Here is a 12,737-nt window from a genome sequence, read left to right on the forward strand (position 1 = left end):
TGATATCACTGTAATATAGACGGTTTCTAACAATATATATCATAACACCAAACTCGCTACAATTATTATTTATCGAGTTATTAGCAAATAATGGACGGATGTACTACTCCGTCGACAAAACTCTGGAAATTTTTCTAAGTCCCACCGCTAAGAGGAAACTTTTTCCGTATCGGTCCTAGACGATTTTCGACGTGATATCACTGTAATATAGACGGTTTCTAACAATATATATCATAACACCAAACTCGCTACAATTATTATTTATCGAGTTATTAGCAAATAATGGACGGATGTACTACTCCGTCGACAAAACTCTGGAAATTTTTCTAAGTCCCACCGCTAAGAGGAAACTTTTTCCGTATCGGTCCTAGACGATTTTCGACGTGATATCACTGTAATATAGACGGTTTCTAACAATATATATCATAACACCAAACTCGCTACAATTATTATTTATCGAGTTATTAGCAAATAATGGACGGATGTACTACTCCGTCGGACGTTCGACGAAAATTTTTCTAAGTCCCACCGCTAAGAGGAAACTTTTTCCGTATCGGTCCTAGACGATTTTCGACGTGATATCACTGTAATATAGACGGTTTCTAACAATATATATCATAACACCAAACTCGCTACAATTATTATTTATCGAGTTATTAGCAAATAATGGACGGATGTACTACTCCGTCGGACGTTCGACGAAAATTTTTCTAAGTCCCACCGCTAAGAGGAAACTTTTTCCTTATCGGTCCTAGACGATTTTCGACGTGATATCACTGTAATATAGACGGTTTCTAACAATATATATCATAACACCAAACTCGCTACTACTATTATTTACCGAGTTATTAGCAAATAATGGATGGATGTACTACTCCGTCGACAAAACTCTGGAAATTTTTCTAAGTCCCACCGCTAAGAGGAAACTTTTTCCGTATCGGTCCTAGACGATTTTCGACGTGATATCACTGTAATATAGACGGTTTCTAACAATATATATCATAACACCAAACTCGCTACAATTATTATTTATCGAGTTATTAGCAAATAATGGACGGATGTACTACTCCGTCGACAAAACTCTGGAAATTTTTCTAAGTCCCACCGCTAAGAGGAAACTTTTTCCGTATCGGTCCTAGACGATTTTCGACGTGATATCACTGTAATATAGACGGTTTCTAACAATATATATCATACCACCAAACTCGCTACAATTATTATTTATCGAGTTATTAGCAAATGATGGACGGATGTACTACTCCGTCGACAAAACTCTGGAAATTTTTCTAAGTCCCACCGCTAAGAGGAAACTTTTTCCGTATTGGTCCTAGACGATTTTCGACGTGATATCACTGTAATATAGACGGTTTCTAACAATATATATTATAACACCAAACTCGCTACAATTATTATTTATCGAGTTATTAGCAAATAATGGACGGATGTACTACTCCGTCGACAAAACTCTGGAAATTTTTCTAAGTCCCACCGCTAAGAGGAAACTTTTTCCGTATCGGTCCTAGACGATTTTCGACGTGATATCACTGTAATATAGACGGTTTCTAACAATATATATCATAACACCAAACTCGCTACAATTATTATTTATCGAGTTATTAGCAAATAATGGACGGATGTACTACTCCGTCGAGAAAACTCTGGAAATTTTTCCAAGTCCCACCGCTAAGAGGAAACTTTTTCCGTATCGGTCCTAGACGATTTTCGACGTGATATCACTGAAATATAGACGGTTTCTAACAATATATATCATAACACCAAACTCGCTACAATTATTATTTATCGAGTTATTAGCAAATAATGGACGGATGTACTACTCCGTCGACAAAACTCTGGAAATTTTTCTAAGTCCCACCGCTAAGAGGAAACTTTTTCCGTATCGGTCCTAGACGATTTTCGACGTGATATCACTGTAATATAGACGGTTTCTAACAATATATATCATAACACCAAACTCGCTACAATTATTATTTATCGAGTTATTAGCAAATAATGGACGGATGTACTACTCCGTCGACAAAACTCTGGAAATTTTTCTAAGTCCCACCGCTAAGAGGAAACTTTTTCCGTATAGGTCCTAGACGATTTTCGACGTGATATCACTGTAATATAGACGGTTTCTAACAATATATATCATAACACCAAACTCGCTACTACTATTATTTACCGAGTTATTAGCAAATAATGGATGGATGTACTACTCCGTCGACAAAACTCTGGAAATTTTTCTAAGTCCCACCGCTAAGAGGAAACTTTTTCCGTATCGGTCCTAGACGATTTTCGACGTGATATCACTGTAATATAGACGGTTTCTAACAATATATATCATAACACCAAACTCGCTACAATTATTATTTATCGAGTTATTAGCAAATAATGGACGGATGTACTACTCCGTCGACAAAACTCTGGAAATTTTTCTAAGTCCCACCGCTAAGAGGAAACTTTTTCCGTATCGGTCCTAGACGATTTTCGACGTGATATCACTGTAATATAGACGGTTTCTAACAATATATATCATAACACCAAACTCGCTACAATTATTATTTATCGAGTTATTAGCAAATAATGGACGGATGTACTACTCCGTCGACAAAACTCTGGAAATTTTTCTAAGTCCCACCGCTAAGAGGAAACTTTTTCCGTATCGGTCCTAGACGATTTTCGACGTGATATCACTGTAATATAGACGGTTTCTAACAATATATATCATAACACCAAACTCGCTACAATTATTATTTATCGAGTTATTAGCAAATAATGGACGGATGTACTACTCCGTCGACAAAACTCTGGAAATTTTTCTAAGTCCCACCGCTAAGAGGAAACTTTTTCCGTATCGGTCCTAGACGATTTTCGACGTGATATCACTGTAATATAGACGGTTTCTAACAATATATATCATAACACCAAACTCGCTACTACTATTATTTACCGAGTTATTAGCAAATAATGGATGGATGTACTACTCCGTCGACAAAACTCTGGAAATTTTTCTAAGTCCCACCGCTAAGAGGAAACTTTTTCCGTATCGGTCCTAGACGATTTTCGACGTGATATCACTGTAATATAGACGGTTTCTAACAATATATATCATAACACCAAACTCGCTACTACTATTATTTACCGAGTTATTAGCAAACAATGGACGGATGTACTACTCCGTCGACAAAACTCTGGAAATTTTTCTAACCGTCGTTATATGGTTCGTTTACCCTTCCGAAGGGCCCATCCGATCGACATCGGCAATTCCTACCGCATCGCCCACCGGATGCTGACGCGTCTCGAGACGCGGCTACGTTCGAATCCTCCATTGTTTGACGAGTACGATGCGTTCTTGCGCGAATATCTGAACATTGGGCATATGCGGAAAGTTCCTCCGTCTCTTCAAGACGGCCCTCAAACCGTGTACATTCCGCATCACGCGGTGATTCGAGAAAGCAGCGTAACTACTCATCTTCGGGTAGTATTCAATGCGTCGAGTCTCACAAGCAACGGGACCTCGTTAAATGACCATTTGTTGATTGGACCCAAACTGCAAACGGATCTCCCGACAATAATATTGCGGTGTCGCCAATATCGGTACTTGTTAACCGCCGATGTTACAAAAATGTACCGTCAAATTCTTGTAAATCCGCAGGACGTCGATTATCAACGTATCCTATGGCGGTCGTCCCCGTCTGATTCCGTCGATCGGTATCAGTTGTTGACCGTAACCTATGACACAGCACCGGCCCCCTTCCTGGCTCTTCGGGTCTTGAAACAACTCGTCGAAGACGAAGGGTCAAATTTTCCGTTGGCCGTGAGCGTCCTCCAAAACCATCTTTATGTGGATGATTGCGTTTTTGGCGCGTCCGACGAGTCACGTTTAACCGAAACGCGTAATCAGTTGATCACGTTGCTCAGCAAAGCGCACTTCCAGTTGCATAAGTGGACGACCAACGCTCCACATCTTCTTCGCGACATCAGTCCGCATGACCGTGGAACAGGGCTTGAGAAAATATTACAGTTCGACGAAACTGTGAAAGTCCTTGGAGTCGCCTGGAGTCCAGATGCCGATGCATTTCGCTTCCGCGTGACGCTTCCCCATCATTCCGCAGGCACCAAACGAGCGATCCTTTCCACGATCGCTCGCCTTTTCGATCCCTTAGGCTGGGTCACTCCCACCACCGTCTATGCCAAAATTCTTATGCAACAGCTGTGGTTGAAAAAATGCAGTTGGGACGCCCCACTTCCATCAACCTTTCTCGATCGCTGGACGATATATAACGCGGAATTACCTGCCCTCAAGTCCCTTGCGATTCCTCGATGGACGCACCAAACTCTCGATATCGCCTCATGCGAACTCCATGGCTTTGCCGACGCATCTACCGTCGCCTATGCCGCTGTCGTGTATCTGCGCGTCGTCACCTCGTCCGGTCACATTGTCGTGTCTCTTCTCGCCGCCAAATCCAAAGTCGCTCCTGTCAAACCGCTGACTGTTCCACGGCTCGAACTTTCCGCCGCCCTCTTACTAGCTCGCCTCATCGTGTTCGTGAGACAAGCGCTGCATGACCTTCCGAATGAGATCCCGTGTTATTGCTGGACGGATTCGACAATCACCCTCTGTTGGCTTCGTCAACCGGCGTCGAGATGGAAAACATTCGTCGCGAATCGGGTGGCTCAAATCGCCTCCTCCCTACCGGATGCCATGTGGCGACATGTACCGTCCGAGGAGAATCCCGCAGATTGTGCCTCCCGCGGCTTACTTCCGTCCCAACTATTGCACCACGATCTTTGGTGGAAGGGACCACAGTGGATGCAACTGTCGACCGACCAATGGCCTCCAAATATCCCGGTCGCATCGCCTGACGCGCGCGCGGAGGAACGTCCGACCCTCTCTTTTAACCTTGTACTGCCTAGCACACCGTGGGAGCTACGTGACCGGTTTTCATCCTGGCCAAAATTATTAAGGGTCACCGCGTATATTTTCCGTTTCGTCGAGCGAATTCGGAAACGTCCCGTTTCGCGTTTACGCGTTGGAAGCCGAGCTCTCGACGCGTCAGAAATCCGAGGTGCAAAGAATTTCTGGCTCCGACAGATACAACGTGACCTTTTTCCTGAGGAGATTCAGTCTCTTCGTCAACATCGTCCGCTCAACCAAAAGAGCTCCCTGCTCTCCCTTAATCCATATATAGACAAAGACGGCTTAATTCGCGTGGGCGGACGATTAAAAAACGCCAAGTTGTCGGAGCAAGAAAAACATCCGATTATCGTTAAGTCGCATCCACTCTTAGACGTCATCATCGTGCATGCTCATCTGCGAGCCCTCCATGCTGGATCTCATTTAACGCTGAGCATTCTTCGCCAAGAATATTGGATTCTACGCGCGCGTCCAATAGTACGAGCCCTTCTTCATAAGTGCGTTGCATGCGTCCGCGAGAAAGCAAAGCAACAAAGCGCGCTTATGGGAGACCTCCCGGACTTTCGAGTTACGCGCTCGGCTCGTCCGTTTTTGCATTGCGGTCTCGATTATGCCGGCCCAATTCAAACACGCACATCTCCGGGTCGCGGACATCATTCTCGCAAATCCTACATCGCCTTATTTATTTGTATGGTCGTCAAAGCCGTTCATTTGGAACTTGTTAGCGATTACTCGACTGTAGCGTTCCTTGCCGCGTACAACCGCTTCTGCTCTCGGCGCGGTATTCCCAACGCCCTGTACTCAGATAATGGCACAACGTTTACCGGCGCGAATCGAGAACTCGCGACGGCGTTTCGAGAAGCCACTCGCGATCCTACAATGCTCAATCGGCTAGCCACCGATAATGTCACGTGGCACTTCACGCCGCCTTCCGCTCCTCATTTCGGAGGATTGTGGGAGGCCGGCATTCGTAGCGTCAAATATCACCTCAAACGAGTTGTTGGAGCCCACACATTGACCTTCGAAGAATTTTCGACTTTGCTCTGTCAAGTAGAAGCATGTTTGAACTCCCACCCACTCGCCGCGGCGTCGGATAATTTCGATGTGCCCTAACGCCTGGGCATTTTTTGATCGGATCGGCGCTAACCGCTGTACCGGCTCCATCGCTGCTCGATCAAAAGGAATCGCGTCTCTCGCGTTGGCAATTGTTCCAACAAATGATGGAAAGTTTCTGGCACCGATGGTCGCATGACTACATGCATGGTCTCCAACAACGCGTCAAGTGGAAAACCCCTCAGTCGAATATTACCGTCGGACAGTTAGTTTTATTGCGGCATGCGAATCTACCCCCGTGTAAATGGGAACTTGGTCGCGTCTCCGCTTGTCACCCCGGCGATGATGGCATTACGCGCGTTGTCACGGTGAAAACCGCTAATTCCGAATATAAGCGACCCATTGTTAAAGTATGCGTGCTTCCGATCGATTTACCGTCCGATTAAATCTTAATCGCAGAGTTGCATCGTGCGACGCATCGACATCGCCTCTTCGAGTGCAAGAAGTTGATTGTACATATCTGTAAATAGGCATAACCGCCGTCTCAGTTTCGTGTGCGTACCATTAGATTTATCTGCGCCTCGTTCGTCGTGTTTACGTTCCCGACATTGTACATACGCGTCCTGTATATATATGTCTCATTCTATCGTGTATCACCCACAGTTCATGGCGGGCGGGACGTGTCTTGCCAGTGGTCCACGGCGGGCGGTGCCTTCAAATATATGAATCATTCTTGTTTGCGGTTCCCGTCCTGCGGTACTGTTCGACTAGTCAATTTCGGATCTCTAAAGAAATCCGAGGCGGGCGGTATGTTTAGGATTAAACGTAGCAATAAGGTAATTTTAAGTCTGTTCGAGACCCCGCGCTACGGCCCTGGGGAGCGCCCCGGGGCCCCGTCTACCATGTCAACTCGATCCTGCGAATCACGTGTGCGCGACGCCTTTTGTTTTCGGCGTTTCTCGGAATCGCGCGCAGCCGATACGCGATCACGTGATCGATGGGAATCACCAGCGATCGCCTCATTACCGTCGCCGTTGAGAAGTGTGCAATTCGCTCTCGACACGTCTCATTACACACACGCTCGCGCCCATCGTTGTTCTCTTCGTTTCGTCGCTGCTTCTCGGCATCCGATTTTCATCTCACTATTATAGTTTACGCGAGTGTGTTTACATTAAAGAGTTTATATAACGTTACACCCGTGCTTGGTGACTTTTTCTATCCTTCCTTTGCTCTCTTGGCCATTCTCTCCCGTTCCTTCCTTCACATTTTCACTCATTAGCAATTCCGAGCTCCCTCCTGTGTTCGCACCCGATCCTATTTCCCATACAGTCCACTCCTCAAAACTCTCGTCCCGGGTTCCCGAACAACAACAAATAAGGATGAGGGACAATTGGCCGCATTAAGTCGGCAATATATCGAAATAAAATACGACGTAAAATTAATTTTAAATAAATTAGAGAATATTGAAAGATTATTAAATGTTAGAGTAACGGGTGGAAGCAGCCATGACGAATTAGATAATAATTTTCTAAATCAATTACCATTAGCGTCGGTAGTTGCCATCAACGATTTTGATACGATGTTATCAGAACACACAGAAAAATTTAATTCGCTGGTTTGTATTTACTGTTGTTTGGTATGTGGTTCATATATATATAAGACAATTAATTATTCGGTGGGATAAAGTAAACGGAAATATGTTTCTCTGTAAACAAAGAAACGACAATTAAAGTTTACTATTATCACTTCTTTATCTACACTACTAATCTTTGGAAATAATAACTTTTAATCTTTATATTTTGCACGTGTGCTCTATTGCGTGATGACTATATCTCTCCTCAATTCTTCTGTAGGGATATTGGCGCTGCCGCGCCACTCCCCTAGGCACGCGCCTAGAGAATATGCTCCGACGAGGTTGGCACTCTCAACCTCGGGCAATGCAGGCGAGAGAACCGCCGATGTACTCTCTCGCTGCCTGACTCTCGATCGAGACAGACGTCTCGATCCTACGCTCTCGAAGTGAAGTCGAATAAAGTTGTTCTGTTACATACACGAGTTTATCACTATCGATAAAAAGTCTCCCAGCGGTTCTGTGCAGAGTAGGCTGCATCTTGGTTCCGCATATATTCGCGAGACCCTTAAACCTACACTTCTACCAAGCGCCGCTCCATCTATCGGTGACTAAAATAGGAGACGCGCGGCAAATTCAAAAACTAAAGAAGGTATACTTTCTTTACATCCCCCCCCCCCCCAGGGTGAAAATTCCTAGAATTATCAGTCTTCGTCTCCGTCTTCTGATGTTGGAAGTAATTTTGTTATGTGGAAGAATCCAGTTTCCTGTTTCCGTTTTCCTGTTTTTATTTTGTATAATGAATCTGATATCTTTTCTATTATTTCGAATGGTCCAATTCTCAGTTCATCTAATTTCTTTCTGTTCAACTTATTGCCATTTTCTATATATACTAGATCGCCTGTGTTAAACCGGTGATTCTTTCTATTCTTATTAAATATCTTTTTATTATATTCGTGTGATTTTCTTGTTCTTTCTAGAGCTAGTTCTTTATCTCTTATCCAATTTTCTTTATTGTTTCTTCTTTTTATTTCCTCGGGTAAAATACTGGTATCTGTGCCATCTAATAAATACTTAGACGTAAAGCCAGTGACCGTATGCTCTGTTTTATTGTATTTATTAATACATTCTCCAGCGATTGTTGTCCAAGCTTTTTTTTTCTTTCTTCTCATTTATCTTACATCTTATCCTATTGACTAGTGTCTGATTCAGTCTCTCGTTCAGGCCGTTGGAGAAGGGCGCATTGACGGCCGTAAAAATCAGTCTAACGTCATTTTCTACCAGGAACTCCTTAAATTCTCTTGAGTTTATTCCCGGGTATTGATCTGCAAGTATTATTCCAACTTTGTCTGTTTCTAGCACCTTATTTACCAGTTTGATGAAGTCCGTTGCACTCTGAATTTTTGACGTTACAATAAACGCGTATCTTGTAAAGTGATCCACCAGCAGGTGGAGGTATCTTTTTGTAGATCTTTGTCCTCCGAAGCCTCCAATGGTGTCTATTGACATTATTTGAAATGGTTTTGTTGCTGGGCCCAATTGTGACATCAGTCCATATTTTCCTTGCCCTCTGGATTTGTTCTTAATACATGTTTCACAGTTTTGGCATATTTTTTTTATGTTTGCAGTTATACTCTTAGCTGTATAATAAGGGCATACCCTATTCATCATTTGTTTAATCCCTATATGGCACCATTCAGAATGTATTTCTTTAATTAACTCTAAGCTCAACTTTTCAGATAAAATTATCTTTTCTTTATTTCTAACTTTTTTATAGAACACTCCATCCTTTTCTATTAATTTTGTTTTGGTTTTCCGCAGTGTTCTATTTTCTTTTTGATCTGTTTTTATCTCATTTATTTTTATTAAATTAACTATTTTTAGCATTTCTTCTGTATTTTCGAGTGGTTCTAGTACCGGATTTCTGCTCAAACTATCTGCTTCGGCGTTATCTTTTCCCGGAATATATTTAATTTCAAAATCGTATTGTGACAAATAATAAGTCAACTCCCCAAGTTCTTCATCCGTTCTCGCTTTTATATTCATACCTTCCAATGGTTTATGGTCTGAAAATATCGTGAACTTTCTTCCAATCAGCCAGTGTTGCCAATACTTTACCGCTTCCTTAATTGCCAAGCATTCTAAATAAATTGCTTTTTTTCTTTTTTGTGAATCGTTCAATTTTTTTGAAAAATATGCCACTGGCTTTTCTTTACCATTGCTTTGTATCTGTTTAAATATTGCACCAATGCCTTCTAGTGATGCGTCTGTGTAATTTCTTATTGGTAAATTCTTATCAAATATTTCCAACACTGGTTGAGAACACAATAACTTCTTTATATCTGTAAAAGATTTTTCGCACTCTTCAGACCATATAAATTTCTCATTTTTTCGTAATAGTTTGTGTAATGGGTCTAGCAGTATTGAGCTTTTCGGTATATATTCATGATAGAAGTTTATTTTTCCGAGAAACTGTCTAATATTCTTTTGGGTCTTTGGAGTGGGAAAATTTTGTATCGAGATTAAGTTGTCTTTCACTGGTCTTACTGTATTGTGTTCTATTATGTGTCCGAGATATTTCACTGATTCTGTTGCAAATGTACATTTTTTTAATTTTAGTCTGAAACCTTCATTTACTATTGCTTTTATTACTTTTTCTATGTGTTCCATATGTTCTTTGAATGATTCTGAAAAAATTAAGATGTCGTCTATGTAATTTTCTGAAAAGTCTTTTAAATTGTGCTTTCTTAAGATATTGGATAAAATTCTCTGGAAGATAGCTGGTGATGTTTTTAGTCCGAACGGTAAACACGTCCATTGGAAGTGCCCCTCTTGTGTAACAAATCCTGTTTTCTGTCTATCTTCGATGCGTAATGGAATTGACCAAAAAGCGGAATTTATATCTAGTAAGGTGAAGTATTTACAGTTTCTTGTTTTTATTATTAAATCTTCTATTAATGGGAACGGTTGAGCTTGTGGTATAACTATTTTGTTCAGTTCGCGAAAATCTATGCACAATCTTGATCTTTTGTTTTCATCTCTTTTGAATGCTAGAGTTACTGGTGCTGCAAACGGGCTGTAAGATTCTTCAATTAACTTATTTTCTAATCATTTTGCCACTTGATTTTCTATTTCTTTTTTATCCTCTATGGTGCATCTATATGGCCTCTTACTACAATATCTATCGACCAGTAAGTCTATTCGAGCTTCGTAGTCTGAAACGGTGCCTACATCATATTTATTTTTTGCGAATATGATGTTATATTTTTCTATAAGTTTTTTTATCTTTATTTTTTTTATACCGTCCAAGTGATCTAGATCCATCCTAAATTCGTCTTCATTCACATGTTCGTTAAAATTTACTTTAACTTCTTTTATTTCTTCATTCTTATACGATGTACTTATTTTTTTTCTATCTGTGTTTCCTTCTTTTGATATATTTGTAAATTTTCATCCTGAATTAGTTTGAACTTCTTTATTATGTCTAAGCCAATTAAAAAATCTTCAAAATCGTTTCTTTCTACAATGAATACGTCAATGTATTCCTCTTTCTCAAAAATTTTTACTTTAATGGTTACTAAACCTTTTGTTTGTGTCACACCATTGACTGTTTTTAAAAATATTTTATTTATATCTTCTGTCTTTTTTTTTTATTTTGACTAATTTTGAATTTATTAGAGAGACTTGCGAACCTGGATCGTATGTTCCATTTACCTCTAACTTCTCTTCTAATAGTACTTTTATTTTAATCAATGGTGTGATCATTCGTTTTTTTGTTCTGTATTTAAATCCACCTCTATCACTGAATTGCTTCCAATTACTCTGGTTTCATTTCCATTTTTCTTTTTGAACCAGCATGAATCCTCTGGATGATATCTAATACCTTTGTTCAGTTTTTCACAGTTTTTACATGGCTTTTTCTCTTCGAATTTCTTCTTATTGTCTTGTCTTTCCTCTTTCTTCTTTATAAAACTGTTCTTACTCACAAGATTTTCACATTTTCTAATTTCGTGTAGTAGTCCAGTTGAATTTTCACAATTTTCTCTATCTATTTTATTCCTAACGAATTCAGGTAGTCCTGCTGCTATAAGCATCGTTAGAGTTTTTGTACCAATCTCATTGTCCATATCTAGCAATAGCTTCTCTTTCCTCATAGCATATTCCATTAGTGAACCTTCTTTATACCTATAGAATACAGCATATATTCCTGTATTCCATCCTTTGTCTGCAAATGACTCCAGGAATTTCTTTCTCCATTCAGACCATCCAGCCTCCATCGTCAACATTGTTAATGTTGCTGAGTGCCAGTCTAAACATGCCTTGTCCAGGAATAATCTCAGCATCTCAATCTTCGTATTATCTTCACTAATCTCAAATCTTCCACATTCCTTCTCAAATGTCTCCAACCATTGTTCTGTATTTGAGTGTTTACATACAAATTTTTCAACCATAAATTTTTCTGCTATGTTTCTTAGATTTAATTGGTTTCCTTTCTTCTGTGTGGATTCTACTATACTTGTTTCCACTATCTGTTCTAGGTATAAATCATTAAATATTAAATTACCATCTTGATCGAAGTAAGTATTGTCCATTTCCTTTGTGCATGTAATCCATATTGTCCTTTCTTGGCCTCTTTGATTAAAGCTTTTTTTCACTCTTTTATAATTCTCTGTTTTTATCAACTCATTATGGTTACTTGCAAACTTCTCAGCTTCTCTGGCAACACATACTTCTTATTGTCCTCTGTTGTAATAGAGGTTATAGCAACCACACTTGTCTTTTTGTCGCTTGGTGATGCCACACATTTAAATGCGAATTGCAGTTTTCTTGCCATTATAAACAAAAATTGTCGTTTTATAAGACAATTAATTATTCGGTGGGATAAAGTAAACGGAAATATGTTTCTCTGTAAACAAAGAAACGACAATTAAAGTTTACTATTATCACTTCTTTATCTACACTACTAATCTTTGGAAATAATAACTTTTAATCTTTATATTTTGCACGTGTGCTCTATTGCGTGATGACTATATCTCTCCTCAATTCTTCTACCAAGCGCCGCTCCATCTATCGGTGACTAAAATAGAAGACGCGCGGCAAATTCAAAAACTAAAGAAGGTATACTTTCTTTACATATATAATCTGTAATGTTGACATCAAATAAATAATGGCATATATTTTTCAGGTACAACT

At 40.2% G+C, this 12,737-nt stretch overlaps 1 protein-coding gene across 1 annotated transcript; it reads left to right on the forward strand.

Annotated features, from left to right (window-relative positions):
- Positions 1–3,382: 3,382 nt before the first annotated feature.
- On the forward strand, positions 3,383–5,195 carry LOC143363828 (uncharacterized). The gene is made up of 3 exons (XM_076804358.1): positions 3,383–3,481; positions 3,659–4,980; positions 5,099–5,195. The coding sequence occupies exons 1-3, from the start codon at positions 3,383–3,385 to the stop codon at positions 5,193–5,195; spliced, it is 1,518 nt and encodes a 505-aa protein (XP_076660473.1).
- Positions 5,196–12,737: the final 7,542 nt, after the last annotated feature.

This window comes from Halictus rubicundus, unplaced genomic scaffold, assembly GCF_050948215.1.
Source record: "Halictus rubicundus isolate RS-2024b unplaced genomic scaffold, iyHalRubi1_principal scaffold0143, whole genome shotgun sequence".
Classification (NCBI taxonomy): Eukaryota; Metazoa; Arthropoda; class Insecta; order Hymenoptera; family Halictidae; genus Halictus; species Halictus rubicundus.

Coding starts and splice junctions, on each gene's coding strand:
- LOC143363828 (XM_076804358.1), top strand. CDS start 3,383: ATGCGGAAAGTTCCTCCGTCTCTTCAAGACGGCCCTCAAACCGTGTAC. Junction 3,482..3,658: donor GCGTAACTACTCATCTTCGG/GTAGTATTCAAT, acceptor GTAAATCCGCAG/GACGTCGATTATCAACGTAT. Junction 4,981..5,098: donor AAATTATTAAGGGTCACCGC/GTATATTTTCCG, acceptor TGGCTCCGACAG/ATACAACGTGACCTTTTTCC.